Below are 18,546 nucleotides of genomic sequence, written 5' to 3' on the forward strand. Positions count from 1 at the left end.
GGGAGCCTGTTCCTCATGATCTATGATACCAATTTGTTGAAATTTCTTTTGTAGGTTTAACACAGTTAGTTTGCTGCTTACGCCTGTTATTGTGCTTGCTGCTCATCCTTTTAGATAAAAGGCTGCTCTGCTTTTATTAGGAACACAGTGCAGTTTGATTCTTTATAGATTAAGGCAGATCATTATGTATAAATCTTTCAGATATATTCAGTCTCATCACAGACCACATTCAAGCATCATTTCCAGGAAGATGAACTGTGACAGTGATTTATGTTGTGTTTTGAGGGGATAAATTTCAGTCTGCCCTTTTGCGTGTGTTTAAAGAATACAGATTTTTGTTATCAATGCTTTTCATAGTCATCAACAAAGCATAAATACTATTCTTCAATGCTGTGCTCTTTACAGTGTTGGAGTAGGATTATGCAGACTGATTCAAACAAATTGACAACACCTCCAGTCTGTGTGTACACTTTATAATATAAATCATGATTGAGTTCTATGTGTGTTTTATGTTTCAAAGGCTGGGAAAAGTTTTGTGATTTGAATCTGGTTTCTAGGAATGATAATAATGCAGAATGCCATGTGTGACTAGAAACAGGATCTGCCTATTAGGAGAATGGACAAAAGAGCAGTGAGGGAATATAGTATCACAACTGATAGTAGAGAGGAAAACTTTTAAAAACATTTGAAAGCTTTTTCTGTGAAGAAAAGAGAACTTGTGTGAACTTAAAGTTGGTATATTCTGCAAATAACTTTTCTTCCACTGTGAATGAGAAATAGTGCTAATTAAAAAAATTAATAATTTTTAAATTGAGAATTAATTGAGAATTAATCCAGTGGTTCCAGAGTAAACCCTTCTGCTCTGACAATAAATTTTATCTGGGCAAAATTTTAAGGAGAGGTAATTTTCTAGGATTTCTGGATGAAGGTCCTGCTGCACAGCTTTTTGCACAGATATTGTTGCCTGCACATGATTCTGCTATTTATCACTTGATAGTACAAATTTCACCTGTGGGTACCTGTCTCTAAGTTGATAAAGATACTGTCATGCAAATCTTGAAAACTGAGGGGAATTTCCTTGCCTGGTGTTACAGATCCTATGTCTACAGAAGTATTTGCAAACTAAGTGCCTCTTCCTCCACACCGTAGCAATTTTCTGAATTCCTGAGTGCAGAACACATTTGTCTGGAGCATAACAGTTTTGCCTTCAACCCCAACAGTTTTAGTTTACTCTCACTTACACTTTAACAATTTCACCATAGCTTCAGTTAAATGTCACATACTAAAAACATTGAAGAGGCCATTCTCCATTCTGTTCCACAGAGCAAAAGCCACATTTTATGGTGAAGCCATTACTGCAGAGATTATTTTTGTCTACCTACTATGCTGTTTAACCTGTACTTTCTTAAAAAGGATCTATCCATATGAATTGCATCTGAGCTTCCGCTGTATGTTTTAAGTGTAGTATTAATTGACTTGATCTTTTGCATTGTACTTTCAGGTCCGCATTTTTACCTATCTGATTGGAAGGGAAGCTGCTTTTGCTGATAACCTGAAGTGGATGGCCTGTGCAAATAAAGGTTAGTTAACCTTCAGCTGTGAAAGCCTTGCTTTCAAAACCCTGCTACTGGGTCTTGCTGCAAATCTGACCTGTCTGCAGATACCAAGTCATTGACTTTGATGGTTTGTATTTTTTTTCCAGGAAAGGAAGAGGGTTCTTTGTCTTGTGGAATACAATTTAGAATACCAAACCCAAACCAAATCCACACAACCAGTTTTGAAATGTGGGTCGTTGGTTGTTTTGCTTTGGGTTGGTTTGGTTTTTTTGTTTTGTTGGTTTAGAGGGTTTTCTCTTTGTGGTGGTGTTTTTTGCGTGTGTGTTTTTAATGTGTACAAAGCTTTTAAACTGTGTGATCTTAAACTTCTGTTCTGAGAATAAGCTTTAATTTCAAGGCATTTTTTCTCCTATAGCTGTTATTGTTAAGAGTTTGGTTCCTAAGAACACTGGGTACAAGTCCTGTTGAGTAGGTGTGGTGTATCAAGCATGCTATCCCTAGAAGAACTGACAGTGTAATTGAAAAAAAAGAGCTTTATATTCTTTAAGGAAGGAGAATTAGAACATGTAAGATGCTGGGATGTTGCACTTAAAAGATTGAGTAATGTAAGAAAGAATGATATGGAGAAAAACTCCAAGCCCCTAATTAATCTTCAGGTTTTCCTCTTCCATTCCTCTTGGAAAAAGTTCTTTGTTTCCATTGTGCCACATTACATTATGATGAATTACATCAGGTGCTATCCATTTAGTCATTATTTCTTTAACTACTGTTATATCCAGCTGACGGAAATTACTCAGTTTGAAGTCTTGTCTTAATCAGCTAATATTACACTATAATTTAGTTTAAATAATAGCATAAAAATCCTTTGAAGCATCTTTTGAAGACAATTTAATCAACAAAATCTTTTAGCTTTTTAGCCCAGCTCCACAGATTCATAAAGATCTAAGTACAGCAACTCAGAAATTAGGACCAGGCAATACAGGCTGCCTTGGCAAATCATCTGGTCCACGTCTTCCTTATTCCCACAGGCAGAAAAGTGATCACCTTTGTCATTCCTCAAGACTACTTTGTTCTTTTCAGAGCCATGTTGCTTTAAGTAAGACTCTTACTCATATGAATCAACTAAACAGCTTAATGACTGCTTCTATATTTCTTTTTTTTTCAGTTAAACAGTTACAATACCTGCTCTCTGATACACTACAGTGCAAAAATCTTTTACCTCTAGTCAGTAATTAAACCCCTTTTCTGTAGTTTGAAAAAATTACCTTTCAAAACAGCATAAGTTATTATGTCAGACAGGCAGCACAGAATTAGACCTTGGACAGTTTTCACCTGCAACTCATCCATTTTCTTTTAGTGAAATGGAGGATTACAGCACAACAGATGAGGAGTGTAGTAAAGCTAGTCTCAAGATTGGTTCAATGGCTGGACTGCATTTTACTACTTGCATGGGTGGGCCAAAGTACATCGTTGTCACCGAGGGTCAATGACCCTAAAATCAATTTTCCTCACAGTGATTTTCCCCGTGGAAGCACAACGTAGATGAAAGCTATTTGCAGGGTTTCCAGCTGACTGGACTGTGGACAGCAGTCCTTTCCTTCAAAATGGGTCACAGGGGAAATTCATACCACCTTGCAAAACTTTAGCTTCTGGATTTTGATGATGAAGCCTTGAAAAACCCCAAGCATGTTTTTTCTGTTACATTTTTATGTCTAAGTAGGGCATATCTAGAGGGAATTGGCTTAATGAAGCAAAACACCAAACCATTTTAAATACATTAAAACATTCAAGAACCCCAAAGTCCCCCTAGAGCGGTTTGTGAAATTAGCAGTGATTTACTCTTCAATATCATAATCAAGTGCACATAAAGGAGAAGCATAAAGATTTAATAATAATCTGAAGTGGACAAAGGTAGAAGTTTCCTAGTGCTTAGTGGACATGTGCCAGATTTTAAAGTAAGCAGGCACGACCTTTCCCTCAGCAGTCACCTATTACAGCTCATTACTGTGTTTGGCATATTGTAAAATGGACAAAGGAGAGGATTCATCAGTGCAAAGGAGCAGAGGCTGAGAAAGCAACTTTGAGAAAAAATGCTTTGCATATCAGAGCTCTGATATTGTCTCTCGAGCTGCCAGCAGAGGACAGATCAGCCCTGAGGCAAACTGTGCCCCAGCTGTAGCTGTTTATAGACCATTGTATTAGCAGAGGAGAGCAGCGTACAGGAAGCCCCAGTCACATCCATTCCCATTATTAGCATGACCCCAGCACCTCGTGCACTGTGGGCTCTTGTGAGGGGTGGCAGGCAGCCAGTTACAGATACTGTTCACCTGCTTGAGAGGCCTCTTAGGTGGGGGGGCAAAGAGGGCTATTCTCCATGGGATCTTTACAGCTGCACTGAAACAATGAATTCTCTCCTTAGTCCCTAACCAAAGAGGATTTTAAAATTCAGATGTTTTATTAGTTGCAAGAATATTGCATCTATTTTGCGCAGCGTCCAGAAAATGAAAAGCACTGCAGCCCATGTAAAAATCCATCAGAGGCATTTTGAAAGGTTATGAGTCTAATGGTAGATATTTTAAACAAAAACAAGGCAACCAAAACCATTGCAAGGAGTATATTATGGAAAAAGCAACTCCCTTGCAGAGCATAAGTGCCTGTCTTGAACCACATTTTACAGATTTCATGACTGTCGCTACCACATCTTATGCATTTCCTTCATGCTGTGGAGGAGAAAAGAGTTGTGCTGACTTTAAGGGGCTTTAAAGTGGCACAATTCACACACCTGGAAGCTGAAAATCAGGTGCTAGCATGCAAAATATTCAAGCATGGGTTTGCTGCTATTGCTTACGTGTCCTGAGCAGCTATGTTCAAGAACTTCAGAGCATGTCTTTATCTGATGATTAAACCTTGATGTAGGAAAAGTAAGGTTTTTAAAACCTTACTGGTCAGTGGATAAGAAAGGTAAATTTAGCACTTTAGGAAGCTAATTCTGGTGATGTTTGACATTTATTAAACATAGCCACAAACACATGAATCATCAAAAAGTCTAAATATACAGAGAAAGTTAACTAAGAGAATGTCACCTAATGTAGTCCCTAGTTGTAACAAAGTAACTTTTGTTAAAATTATCCCATTAAAAGACTGAAAAACAAATCCTAGAACAAGCATTCAAAATACGGGAAATATAATGCATGTAGTTTTTTGCAATTTCCCTTCACTTCCTTGAAAAGAAAGCTAAAATTCAAAGAAAACTAAGTAAACAGATGAACCATAAATTCACAGGAGACAAGTAAATGTTCGTATTCTACAATAGCTTTACAGTTTACATAACTGTATGTTTTTCTAATGTGAAATACAAAAGCATAAACCATATTTCCAAGGAGATAAAACAGACACAATCATCAATGCAAAAAAGGAGATCTTCCCAGAAATTACAAATGAAATCCAGCCCTGAGATGACATTATAAAAAACCTGGAGAGAATCCATATGGTTGTTTCTTGTGACACCATCTTCATCTAAGCCTTGCTTTGTGCATATCTTTAACAGTAGTTTTTTTTTATATTTCATTACACTTAGTTATTTGAAGGAACCTGATAAAAAGGAATAAAGTCTCTAAGACATTCAACTTTTCATCTGTTGCAGACTGGTAGGAGTAAATCTATTAAACACAGCTACCATTTTTCAAAAATAGGGTTTTTTTTTACACTAATCACTTTTTCTTCTACTTGCTAACTCTGATTTTTTTAGATGTCATACTTGCTAAGGAAGGAGCATTGCATGGCTGGTCTGCAACTGCAGGCATGCCAGTATGCATGTACTGATTTACCATCTGGCTGCTTCCAAATCCAATATCACTTTCAGTCTTGGGCTAGTCACCAATTTTCACTTGTCTGTGAGACCTTTATTTCTCATGGTTTAGCTTTATATGAAATTGATTCAGACTCACTATAACTTTTAGTCTCAGAAAATTAAGCTAAAAACTGTTTTCTCTTTCATACACTTTAGAGAGATGATTCGTAAGTACTACAAGAAGAAATAAATTGTAAGGTGCTGCCTAGAGCATTCTGTGTATGTTGTGACACTACATACATTCTCAGAAATATTACTGAGAGAAATACCTAATGTAATATACAACCACACGAAGAACAGTAAAAAGCAAACAAATGCACAAAGATAAAACTATTCTTCATTATCAGTTATCTGATACAAGTATGAACCTGTATAGAACAACATTGAAGTGTTTCAGATCAAGTCTTATTTTCCATTATTGTTTTTCTTGAGTTTTGTTTCAGTAATCAAGCCACAGTTTTTCACTTGGAAAATTCACATGCAAACATTTCAGAAGGTGATTGGAATGCATGCTTGTTTTATGTTGAAGTATTCTTTATATCAAAGGTAATTTGTAGGCTGTGATTAAAGAATTTCCAAGCACAGACATGAAGGAGTTTTTTAATTGAGTCTTTAAGGTTCTAATGTTAAAAAAGTATGACATTAAAAAGTGTTAAATAATTGTGATTTCTACTTGTATGGGTAAAAATATTCTGCTTGATTAAAAGAAACCCAAACAAATGACCTTTCTATCACCTTAGACACAACAGCAGTTAATGTCCTAGTTTTTCAGACATTATTTAATATAATCATATATATGAAGTCTTTAACTGCAGATGTTGTCCTATTATTCGCTGTACATTGCTCAGTGCTAGCAGATCTCTGCTCCAACTGTAGTTTTGCACACTGATACAAAAGCAGCACAAGTACTGGCATAGCATGCACTGAAGTACATAAATTAAAGCCAACATATAGTATTGGACTTTTGACATGAGTTGCACAGAAATCTGAAAACAGTGACTAAATCTACCCTTTAGAGACAATTGAAAACTTGTCCATGTGGACAACTGAAAGTATGTGTTTGGTAGAAAGTGAAAAGGAGATATGAACATATGTGGAGGTCCCCTCCTTTAACTCACTTGCAGAAAACTGAAGAATGTGTACTCTTTAGTGTCTTAGCCCTCACAGCCATTGTACACTAGTTTATGATAAAGGAAGAAAGGAGAATGGCTGATTAGGATATTTGTGCTTCTGTTAAGGTTTTCTTAATTCCTTGGTGGTCTGTGCTTTTCATTATGTAATCTGAGACATAAGAACAGTGATGAATATGGCCTCTGGATACTGATTCTCTTTTAAGCTTTCTGAAATAAGACATACCAAAGTTTGGGCACTCTGAACTGCTTTAGGAAAACATAGGTCATCACCTGTAAAATGAGTGACTCACACAGTTCTAAAGTATTTAGATCTTTGATTAAAAGTATTATAAACCATAGTGTGTATATGTACATGCATACATGAGTGCACACATAATTAATGAGGTTTTCTATGTGAGTGGCTCATGTTGGCATATTTTGACTATGTATCAACATTTAGACCAGATAGGGAACTGAATGAAGGACTCAGAAGTCCCATAATTAGAGCAGGAGTAGTATATACACTGGGTTTTCCCATAACTGTACTAAGCTAATAATTCTATCATCACTATCATTTTCCTTTTTTTACCCCACCATATACATATAATTACACTTTCTCAAGTGCAGATTTCCTACTTAAGTTTATGTCAGTCTTTATGCTCTATGGTTGACAAAGCTTTCAAAACCCTTGATCAAAATTAGCCCTGTTTTGAATCAAGACTTAAACCTTGATAGTATATATAGGTGAAATGTACATAGAAGCATCTATTCTGCAGTGCATGTATTATTGGCTGGTGTACTGAATCAGAAAGTTCTAACACACAGACTGTACAACATCTTTGCAGTCTTGCAAAACTGGCTCTGCCTGCAATAAACACAGCTCAAAACTTCCTTGCAACTGTCATGTTTTTTTGCTAAAGGCTAATATTGTAATCCCACAGAAGCTATGATCTTTTCAAGACTAAAATTGTAGCAAGGCCTCTATCATGGAAATTCTACATTGATCTTTTTTCATTAAAGGAAAGTATATGAAGATGCAGTGACGCATTTAAATAAGGCCTGATGAAGCTATAGCCTTGAAAACTTGTCAGTCCTTAGACACCTTTCCATGATGTGGACTGCAAATGCCAAGTTAGCAATGTATAAAGAGACTTAATATCTGAGTACAGAAAAGGGAGTGGTGACAGTTCAAACAGCTGTGGCCTCTGCTGTTCTCAGTGCTTTCAGGTTGTAGAAGTTCTGAAGGATTAACAAAGCTGTAATCACCAAGTCCAGCATTTTGTGTGACCTGCCATTTGTACATAGTGCTATTATCTGATCTTTAGTCTCATCTATAAGGATGCACATTTTAGAGCATATGGAACTACTTTTTGTAACCGTAATTCTAATCTGTAATGTTTCTTGAAACTGGACAAAGTGGATGAGACAGGAAAAAAATTGTACTCCTTGTGGTAATCTTCTTTAATTTTTGTTCTGCCAGCTTTATTAATTGGAATTTTGTGTTTTGACAGGTTTTTTTACTCAGATCTCTACTTTAGCTGACGTTCAAGAGAATGTCATGGAATACCTTCATGTTCTTAGCCGACCGAAGGTTATTGACCAAGAGCATGATGTAGTATGGACTGAAGCATATATTGACAGCACTGTAAGTCTGCATAATAAAGCATTTACCATTTATTTACTATAATGAGGAATTAGGAGCAAATATAGTTGTGGTGGAAACACTAGTTGTGCATCTGGTTTCTGGTTGCTGGTATGTCCCAATTGGGAGTAAGAATGAAGACTCAATATCTATATGTTACAAGTAAATGATTCAAGATTGATGAGCTTTAGCATATATTTATACATTGTAAGTTACAATTAAAATCATGAAACTAACACGAGTAACAGCATAATTTTCAAATTTATGATCTTCAATTATGCACTTCTTAAGTAAAAATTGCCATTGAAGAGAAATTGATTAGATTATTTTTTTCTATATGTTTTAAAACATGTCAATGAATATGGCAGTATAAAAGCATGGACTGACAAGGTTCAATATTTTTAGTGTATAAAGGTGAGTAGTCAACATCTAGGGAATAACAGTAGGGAAGAATTATGAGATGATTCTGCCTTTAAAAGTGGATTGGATGGCTGAGATGTGCTAGCAAATTTCTACTAAATGTCCAATTTCAATTTGACATCCTTGTGAAACATTTGAGTTGAAGCAAAACTTTCTATTATGCAGTGACTGAGAACTCTTGATACTTCTGTGTCATTTGTGGTAAGTTAACAGATTTGTTGTCAGCAGATAAAAGTTGTTCATCTTCATGGGTTAGTCTGAAATAGCTTTTCACCTGTTTTGGTTTTATATCATGTTTTTTTCTGATCCAAATACTTTGTTTTGCGTATTATCCATAGAACAAGAGTTTGTAGCAAATATCTGCCATTTATCAGAGGTGACTAGTGGCAAAGCTGTTTTCATTCTGGTTTAAATTTTTACTTCTGTGGAGATGGAGCAAGGTGGGAGAATTGCATCAACTTCGTGTTGTTTTAAATCAATTAAAAATATTCTAGAGGGAAAATTGTAGTCTGGAAATAGAGTTTTTCCTCCATTTTGATGTTTGCTTAGATCTCTTCTAAGTTGTGGCCTTTGGTAGAATAATGTAAAGTAAATACTAATATGGCAGTTACAAAGGAAGAAGAAAAAATTGCTTGAAAATAGTGCTTTCAATCTCGGTGTGCTTTTGTTTTTTAAAGAACATATTAATTCAGTCTCCCATTTCTTTAATCCTTTTACTGCAACATAAGGATGAGATGAACAGAAACTATCCTTTATCAACATCCCTTCAGTGCATCCCATGAAACACAGAGATGGCTAGCAACACCTGGTTCTTACTCAATTGCTCTTATATGTTTCAAGCAATCCATGTGTGTATATGTTGAAGGGGGTTTGTGCATTTACTAGAGAAAGTAGCAGGAAGAGAATCATGCTAGTGGTGGTTTAATGCAACTCACCTCCTTGTTCTTTGCCTATGATTCTTCAATTGGAAGTGCTGCATACAAAATCTTCCTTCTTTCCCAACACAGAGTCCTCCCTTTTACCTACCCATAAAGTACAGAATGCAGTTTCAGAATTAATTTTATACTTTATTCTGCCTTTTGTCTGTTCATCTGTATTTCTCTAATCACTGCAGGGATGAAAATATTCAGAAAAGTCAGTCTAAATTTCAGTGATTCTTCTGTAGGTTATGGAAAGGCTAAGGAAAATGCATGACAATGTTGCATGAAATGCTAAGTGAGTAGGGCTGGAGTAAGTGCAAGTGGGTTTAAGAACACTATCGGGTGTGTAGAGAAGGAATCTTGAGAAAACAGGAAAATAACAAAGGAGTGGTTGCATCTTTCAATAAAGGAATTGTCTAAACCCAGACAAAAGCTGTTTTGCTGCAATATTTGCAGGTTCTCCTCCATCTCTTCTTTTTTCACTCTCTTAACTAAGGCTAATTAATATCACTAAACACAGCTATCTATGTGTGTGCATATATATACACATATAAATGGGTACACTCATGTACTTAACTGACATGTACACATGTATTTAAGTGTTTGAAAACTTCACTCAGGATCTTAATGGGTTGTATGATATGAGAAGATATTTTAAAAGAGTGTGCTTAGTTGCAAATTGGCTTTCTCCTTCCTCTTCCTCTCCTCTAAATATCTCACAGACAAAGGAACAGGAGACATTTTGGTAATGATATAAAAGAAAATCTGGAAATAGCAATGAAGAGAACCTTGTAAAAAAACGGATGTGTTTCTGCCTCATCTGAAGCTGCCCAAGTAGTATTCTCAGAGATGGATGGTGTCTTGGTGATGAAAGTCTCACCTAAATAATTCTCTGTATCCTATAACTTCGTGATTTTCACAGTCCCTGCTCCTCTGTGGCTGCTGCTTGGACCTTTCCAAGTTGGAAATAGTAGCATATTTCCAGACAGCTTACATGTTCTTATCATCACCTTTGGCAAAAAAGCCATGGCTAGGTTCTCAGGGTTATGTATACATGGTTGTAATCAGTGTCATTGTGCCCTAACAGCATGGGGTGTACTTCTTCTATTCCCTTCTCACCAAATATCAGAACTAATTGTCCAGCTGTGCTGTTTCAAAGCAAGCAAAATTGTTCTGGAACATACTAGGATCCAGACAGAAAGAAGCTGGACAGGAATAGTCTTATGATACAAAACATTTCCCCTGATGCCTCAGCCTGTTCTCATCCAATATTTGTCCAGGACAAAGTCATCTGTGAAAGCCAGAAGTTATGTTATTAAAGTGTTTGTTACCATTCAGGGATATTCCCAGAAGAATTTTGCTACTAAAACAAGGCATCTAATTCCTGTGTCTGTTCACCTTTCCTGTGAAAGGATGTCTGCAGAATGTTCTTACAGTTCAGCCTAGCTTTGACACTCTGTGATGCTTCACTTACTATTAGAAAGAAAGAACTGGAAATTCTTTGCAAGGTACATCACAGGGAAAACGTAACATGGAGGAACCTGTATGCACATCAGGTCTGTGTTACCTTTGAGACTGTCAGGATTACACCTCTGATAGCTGAAGGATTATAAAGCAATTAAGACTAGATCTCTCTAGGTGAACTGGCTTCCTTTTTTTCTGCTCCTAGGCTTTGTTCTTTCCCAAGAGTTTCCCACCTCTTTGAAAATGTAACTAGACAGCTCCTAGGGTCAGTTTTAGTCACCCTCCATCAGAAAATTCTTTGCATTTCTTCCCTTAAGCACAGGAATTAATGTTGGAAATAATATTAGTGACTCAAACCCACATTTCTTTCAGAGAAAGGTGTTTTGACCTGAGTGATGCTATCTTAAGAGATGTCACAAGCTCTTGGAGGAAGAGAACTGGGATGATTCCTTCCTCACTTTTAAGTGATCATTCACTTGAGATACAGTCTTTATAGGCTTATTTTGGGCTAATTCTAAAGTTATCTTCACGGTAACTGGAGTGATAGTCCTGTAATAGGTTAGTAGCTTAAGTGCTGCCAACACCATTGGCCTAAAATGTGGGAATTGAAGTATGTGATATATGCCAGCCAGGGTCTACTCCACTGATTCAGAGTCCTCTGATCCCCAATTCCATACCTTTCCCAAAGCTGGGTCTGTTTTGCATCTGTACCTCTTTAGTCAGCAGTTTGATATGGACTAGAAGTGAGTAAGCTTTCTCTGATAGCTTTGTGAAATAGTCTCTTGGGATCACCTGTAAACCTCAGAAGCCCTTAATTCATTCTTAAGTAACATCTGGAATGTGGAGAAAAATTACTTCTTGCTGCAGAAAATACAGACTGGACTGACCTCTAAGTTGCCACTGTTTAAAAGCTTGCAATTGAGAATTTGTTTATTGGGATGTATAATTTGACCTACTTGGACCTTTTTTGGCTCTTCCTGGTGAAATTTGTTTCTCAGAAGTGTACCTGAATATATTCTCTGCATCTAATGCACCATTCAGTTAATTTCCCTCAGGCCATTAGTTTCAAGCTGTGAGCAGATTCCGGCATACATTACCATGTTGGCTCAGATCAGTTTCCAGTTGGAGGATTCCTTTGCATATAAACAACAAATTACTATTTAATCTTTTGAGGTGACTGTCCAGTGCTTCAGAATTCAGGTCTTCTTTTTTTTAGGAAAGCAATATGAGTCATTACAGGTCATAATATGAGTAGTGAGTGGGTTTTACCACATTTTTTCAGTGTTTAAATAGGGTATGTTGAGTATCCATTTTCATTATCCCCACCTTCTCGGACATATATTAAATTAGTGATGTTAGTTCAATTCTACATTTGCTGTTTAAAAATACCCAACAAAACCAAAATGAAACAACACCAAAAAATCACTTTTTTTTAAGGCAGGTTTTTTTTTTTTTTCCAATTTATTCATCTTTATCCTTAAAAATAATCAAATCAAGTGCTATGTAGACATTCTCTTTACTGTGGTTTAAGTTGTTTGCAGAAATTCAGTAGGATATATAGGAAGCTCAGGCTTCTCGGCTCTCATATCAGAACCCAAATGTTTTCAGCATAGATATTTAGATTCTGGGATATAGTTCTTTGTCAAAGGATGAATTCTGAGCCAGTTCCAGAGGAGCAAAGAGAGTTGTGTATGTGAAGCCTTGTGTATAACATACAGAGATGAAATGGAAAGTCCTACAGACTGAAAGCTATTATGCTGCCATTTTTTCCATCTAGGAGTTTCTGGTGAGGTATGAAAATGCTGTTTACTGCTTCTCTCATTCACACAATTTTCTCCATGTTCAATGCACAAAATAGCTTTTATGAAGGTAAAAAAAATCAGTAGTGCCCCATTTCCACTAGCTTCTATTCCCAGAGATACCTTCAAATACATTTGGTAGCACAAGTTAATTGTGCTATTATAAGAAGTGGATGTAATTAGCATTTATATCACAGTAAAAGATTCCCTGGGCCTCTATTACAAAACTAACTTCTAGATTGTAGTACTGGCAAGCATTAAAATGGATTAGAATGTTCAGAAAGCTCATGTATGTCTATAGCAAATAAATATTGGTAATCACTGCAAAACTGAATGTCAGAGAATGTCATTAATCAGTAACTGTGAGAAGAAAATTTACACATAGGCAGTATATCTTTTAAAACCTAGAGATCTGTGTTGCATTTTTCCCCCTAGTCTCTCTATGGGTTTGGTTACATGCTTTGACCCTCCATTTGCAGACAAGCATCTCTCAATCTCTAATAATTTACAACTCTCTATCAGAGGATGTCATCACCTCTGTCTGACTCCAAAGTTCCCGTGAGCATTTCCTTTTCTTGTTCTGACACATTAGTGTTTTTCTGAGTAGGGTTAGGATATCAAGGCCTTCTATCAGGTGGATTTATCCTTAAAGTTCTCTAAGCTCCATTTTGTCTCCTACAGATCTGCAGTTTTCCTTTGAAGACTCTGATATGGGACAAAAAGTAGACCAGAGAATTACTTTCCTGCAAAAATAAAGCAGCTCTGATAATTCAATCTTTTTCAAAGCTTCTATAAGAGCATGGTTGCAGTTTGAAGTTGCAGACCATCTGGTCCAGAAATTATGGTCTGCTATATTAGCACTGGGATCTTATAGATCTGGGCCAGTGCTCGAAACATTAACAATGGTTCTCAATGCAGCTGCTAGTACACACAATAAAAAAAAACACCATCATGCAGGTATTTAAATATAAAGTGCAACATCCATTTATGCTGCTGATTAGCTGACTGCCTATGGAAATCTTCTTTGACAGTCCAATTGGAAAAAAAAAAAAATTGAGCCATGACTTTTATGAGCTCTGGTGCTCTAAAATTTCCAGTCACCATAATTAAGTATTCTCATTTTCTCCTAAACACTTCTAATCTGTTTGTTTTACTGCTGGATGTAGAAAAAATGAATTACCATTAACGACATTAACTGTTTCAAATTCAGTAAGATCTGTGTCAACTGTCAAAACATAATGAGTGCTCCAGATAGTAAATGAATAAACCTCTCAACTGAATAGAATTAATGAACTCTCATTATCTTTCCAATGCAGCCCAAAATAACAATGGATGTTGTTTTCTGTTAGAAAGTGCACATCTGATTTACTTATGTTAGGCAGCAGGGTGCTAATCAGTGCAAGGAATGCTGTGCCACTTAAATGTGAGCTTAGGGCCCTTGCTTACACACCAGTACAAAAGTCTTGGTGCAGTGTGTCCCAATAAAAGACACAAATTGAGACCCTTAAAATGAAAGCTGGGATGTACAAAGGAAAATAAAGTCTAATGACAGAGTGGGAATATGGATACTTTAAGAATGATTTGTGCATCGTCCCCTGCAAACACGGCTTAGGGACACATAAGGACATACGTAAGAACAGAGGGCATCAGTGCAGAAGTATCTGTGTACTTTTCAGCATTTGAAGTAAACTGCTTTGTTTGATAAATTACATGTTTGCTTTACTGCTAGTGCTGGAACTTACACGATTAGGGCAATTTTCAGTGATTGCATTAAGCAAAGAATATTACTACAGAGAGCTAATTGCTAGTTGTCAAAGTCATTAGAAAAAATGTTGTGAGGAAATAGCAATATTTATTTTAATGAATTAACACTTTTCATATGGATTGCTGTATATGGTATTTACACTGTAAAATGCTATATGTGATACATCAAAAAGATGTTTAAAACATCAAAAACAAAAACAAAAGTCCTACACTTAAAGAGGAACATAAAATTTCCTGCTGGGGATGTGGAACATGGAATGCCATCTGTATTATATGGCACTGAGAAAACTGATTATGTTTGGACCTCTATTTCATAGCAGATGGGTTCATTAAATTTAATAGCCTCCAGAGCCTTTAGAAACAGTGTTAAAAACATGTGGAACATGCTGAGGCACTTCACTTCTCGCCCCACAGTCATTATAACTCTGGCACAGACTATAAATATTACAGTACTTTATTTCCATTGAAATGGATTACTATTATAATTATTTTTCCTAGTGTACATTTGCATGAGAAATGCAGAATGCAAATTGTCCTTGTTCAAACTTTGAGATATGCAGTTGATTTCTTTAAATGCCTTTTACAGTACTTTGTACTGGGAGGCATTCACATAGAACTTATTTTTATCTTCTTCCCGCGACATCAGCAAGCAGCTGTAATGCCACAGCAGAGTCTTAAGCAGCTCTGCTTCCACTGTGGTGCAAATAAGACAAGCATTATGTTAAACCATAGAAGGGAGATCAGAACAGTGTTACATCTTGCTTTTAGCTATATGTTGGGTCTCTTTTCTAGTATTTTATATCATAAGGTACCTATAGTTTGACCTTTGTTCATCTTGCATCACTGGAGCAGAGAGACATTAAATACCTAATTTCAAATATGAGTAGGTGCTGCAGAAACATTGATTTAAATGGAGGAAAAACTCACCTCTTTTTGGAATATTCTCAGAGTTTGATTGGTAAAGGAACACTCTAGTGATACCTTTTGATTTTAAAAGGATGTTTCAAATGAGAACAGGGAAGTTTTACCATATTCCAATGCTTTAACATCCTTCTCATATTCTTCCACTTTTTAATTTGCATGTTCAGATATTTAAATTAGTTTTTTACATACCTCTGGTCATGTCTGACCAAGATTATTTATCTTTTTCAGAGGATAACCTGGCTTCCCAAAAGTGCCATCAGCTTGTTCTTGTACAGTGTAATTCACTAATTCTCTTCTGTTTCCATTTTCTTTTCTACAAAATGCTGTGACTATCCACACTATATTTTACTGTTTCACAGATCACTTCTCCCCCCGCCCTGTGGTAGTACTGACCATTTGAATGTGGATTTTTCCCTCCTTCACTGACTTCGACTCCTTTTGTCCCTGGCCATTACTGATATTATTTTCCAGACCTACAAATTTTAATAAACCACTGAGGTCCTGCTAAGGTAGATCATGTGCAATGACAGGATTAAACAGGATAGCTTCCTCATATAATTTACAAGCAAACTAACAAGTAAGGGTTGCCAATTGCTTAGAAAGGGTAGGGAGTGCAAGGACACAGTAAGACAGTATAGCTCAATGCAATAAGCAATTGTCAGTCTAAGAGATCTCAAGTAGGAAGAGCAGAATGTCAATACACTGGCAAGCACATAATTAGGTTTTTGAGATGGTAGTGTCCACTTCTACAGGATTCCCACAAAAGTATTCTTTGCCTAGGTCTTAAAAATCATGGAGTCCTTGCTTGTGTTTGGCCAATCCAGTATTTACTGCTCTAAAAGTGTTTAAACTGGTTACATTCATAAAACATCTTCTGTGACTAAATTTTGGAAATCCAAAAACAGTAAGATTTGAATGCTTAAGTTTTGCTGTTTTGGGAACTACTAAGCACAAAGATATCATGTTTGGACCTCGCTGTAATTCCTTAAGCTTCTCCTTGCTGCCATAAACATGGTCCGTCTTGTGATGTGATTACTTTGTGCCATATTGTTGCTGCTTCTTAAGTGAAATCCAAAAGAATCCATAGGATTACAAACATTTGTAGGTTTCACCTGCTGGATGTTGTCCCAACCAGTTACAAATACAAATCAAAATGAATTGCTCTGCTCTTCAGTTTGACTAACAGGCATATTCATGCCAAAATGGTATTGGTCTCATTTGCAGACACCTGCACACAAGAGATAGAGCAGCTTTGGGCCATTTCCAGCTGTGGACTGCTGATGGCATACTGTGCCTTTTTAGGTGAGGGGACAGAAAATCCTCTTAATTTCCAGCTCATTTTGTGGGGAATTCTCTGGTTTTGTTATGACATAGAAATAAAATAAAAACGTGACAAGTCATTAGAGGGAGAATTTGTTTGTAGATCTCCATATTCTATCACAAATCCACAATTTAGGAGGATATGTCTGTTCTTACTGCAAATAACTACTTGAAAATATTCACAACTGATAACTGTTTGTCTTGGATCTTTTTGCCTCCATTTTCCATGAAACTGAGCTAATTATAAAGAAATTGCAGCTATTTTGTCAGATATATCACTTTCCCCTCCCCCCCCCCCCCCCCCCCCTCTGTTTTTGTCTTAAGTTTTCACATAACAGATTTTTTTTTTAGGGCAAATGAAAATGTAGGAAAGCAATGAGTATAGTATAATGTACTCAATCCTATCCTTTGATCTCACATGCCATTTTTTCACTTTCTGGGAGAAAGAGGACAGTGAAGATGAAATATACTTTATCAGCATGGCTGAAGTAAAAACTTGAAATAAGAAGAAAGATTTATTAAATTATTGGTGCCACTTAAGCTTTGCTGCAGTGGCAGAATTCAGTGCAAGAAAAGGAAGATGACTAAAGAGAGCATTCTTTTCTTCTATTTTATCAATTGTTCATAAAATATTGAAGTTGTTAGCTATTTTTAGATATTCTTGTATAACCAGGACATTTTATATGCAAGTCAGTCATGCATAGAATACAGCATATACATTAAGGTTAATGTTCATCACAGTTATTATGTCTCTTATTTACTTTGAAGTTAGTAATTGCTGGGTAATTTATCCAGAAATATGTATTTTTTTAAATACAAGTAATAATAGGATATTCTCTAGTAATGTTCTTATTGCTTGACAGCAAGATATTCAGCCTTTGTCCACACCATTATATTTTGTCAGATCAGACCTTTCCAAGCAAATGTTTCCCTTTAATGATTATCCAGGTAGTTGGCAAATGCTTATTAGCAGCATCAGCAGGAGGAAGCTTAGAATACTTATGGCTCCTCTGGAACTCATGAGCCATTTCATCTCCACTGATGTATTTTTTCAGAAGGAAAATGAAATCATCCTGAATATTAGCTTATGTTGCTTAGTTCTGGGTGAAACATGAAAATCCCTAAGAACTGTATACTAGAGGCTGGGACAAGGAGCCTGTAGTGGCATTTTATTTAAGGACACAGTTTACAGAATATTGCTTGCTTTTGTTGGTTCCCTGTGGTTTGGTTTTGTGTTTGGGTTTTTTGTTTGGTTGTGTGTTTGGCTTTTTTTGTTTCTTTGTTTGTTTTTTAATGGTGATTATTTAGCAGCTTATATATACTACAAAAGAATATGCATTAGAAACAATATACTGATGCCAAGGAACAATTCAGACCTTTTTGTTCTAATGCAGCCTTTATGTAATTGTAAAATAATGAAGATCTCAATATTCATAGGACCATAGGATGTTAGGGGTTGGAAGGGACCCAAAGAGATCATTGAGTCCAACCCCCCTGCCAGAGCATGACAACACTATCTAACACAGATCACAGAGGAACACATCCAGACAGGCATTGAAAGGCTCCAGAGAAGGAGACTTGACAACTTCTCTGGGGAGCCTGTTCCAGTGCTCTGTGACCCTTACAGTAAAGAATTTCCCCCTTGAGTTGAGGTGGAACCTCTTTTGCTGTGATTTACACCTGTTGCTCCTTGTCCTATCACAGGGAGCAAGTGAGCAGAGCCTGTCCCCCCACTCCTGGCCAACCTTCAGGTACTTATAAACATTTATCAAATT

General features: G+C 36.5%; 1 protein-coding gene across 5 annotated transcripts in view; it reads left to right on the plus strand.

The window, feature by feature from the left end:
* The window catches only part of CACNA2D3 (calcium voltage-gated channel auxiliary subunit alpha2delta 3), a 415,635-nt gene that overhangs the window by 266,619 nt on the left and 130,470 nt on the right, over positions 1-18,546 (plus strand). For all 5 annotated transcript variants that reach the window (XR_010305229.1, XM_064156686.1, XM_064156685.1 and 2 more), the window contains exons 12-13: positions 1,502-1,580; positions 8,030-8,163. Coding sequence is in view for 4 of the 5 variants with exons in the window: in XM_064156686.1 (XP_064012756.1) it covers positions 1,502-1,580; positions 8,030-8,163 (213 nt within the window). In the remaining variant the exon portion in view is untranslated. The remainder of the gene's footprint in view (positions 1-1,501; positions 1,581-8,029; positions 8,164-18,546) is intronic.

This window comes from Pogoniulus pusillus, chromosome 16 (assembly GCF_015220805.1).
Source record: "Pogoniulus pusillus isolate bPogPus1 chromosome 16, bPogPus1.pri, whole genome shotgun sequence".
In the NCBI taxonomy this organism is placed as follows: Eukaryota; Metazoa; Chordata; class Aves; order Piciformes; family Lybiidae; genus Pogoniulus; species Pogoniulus pusillus.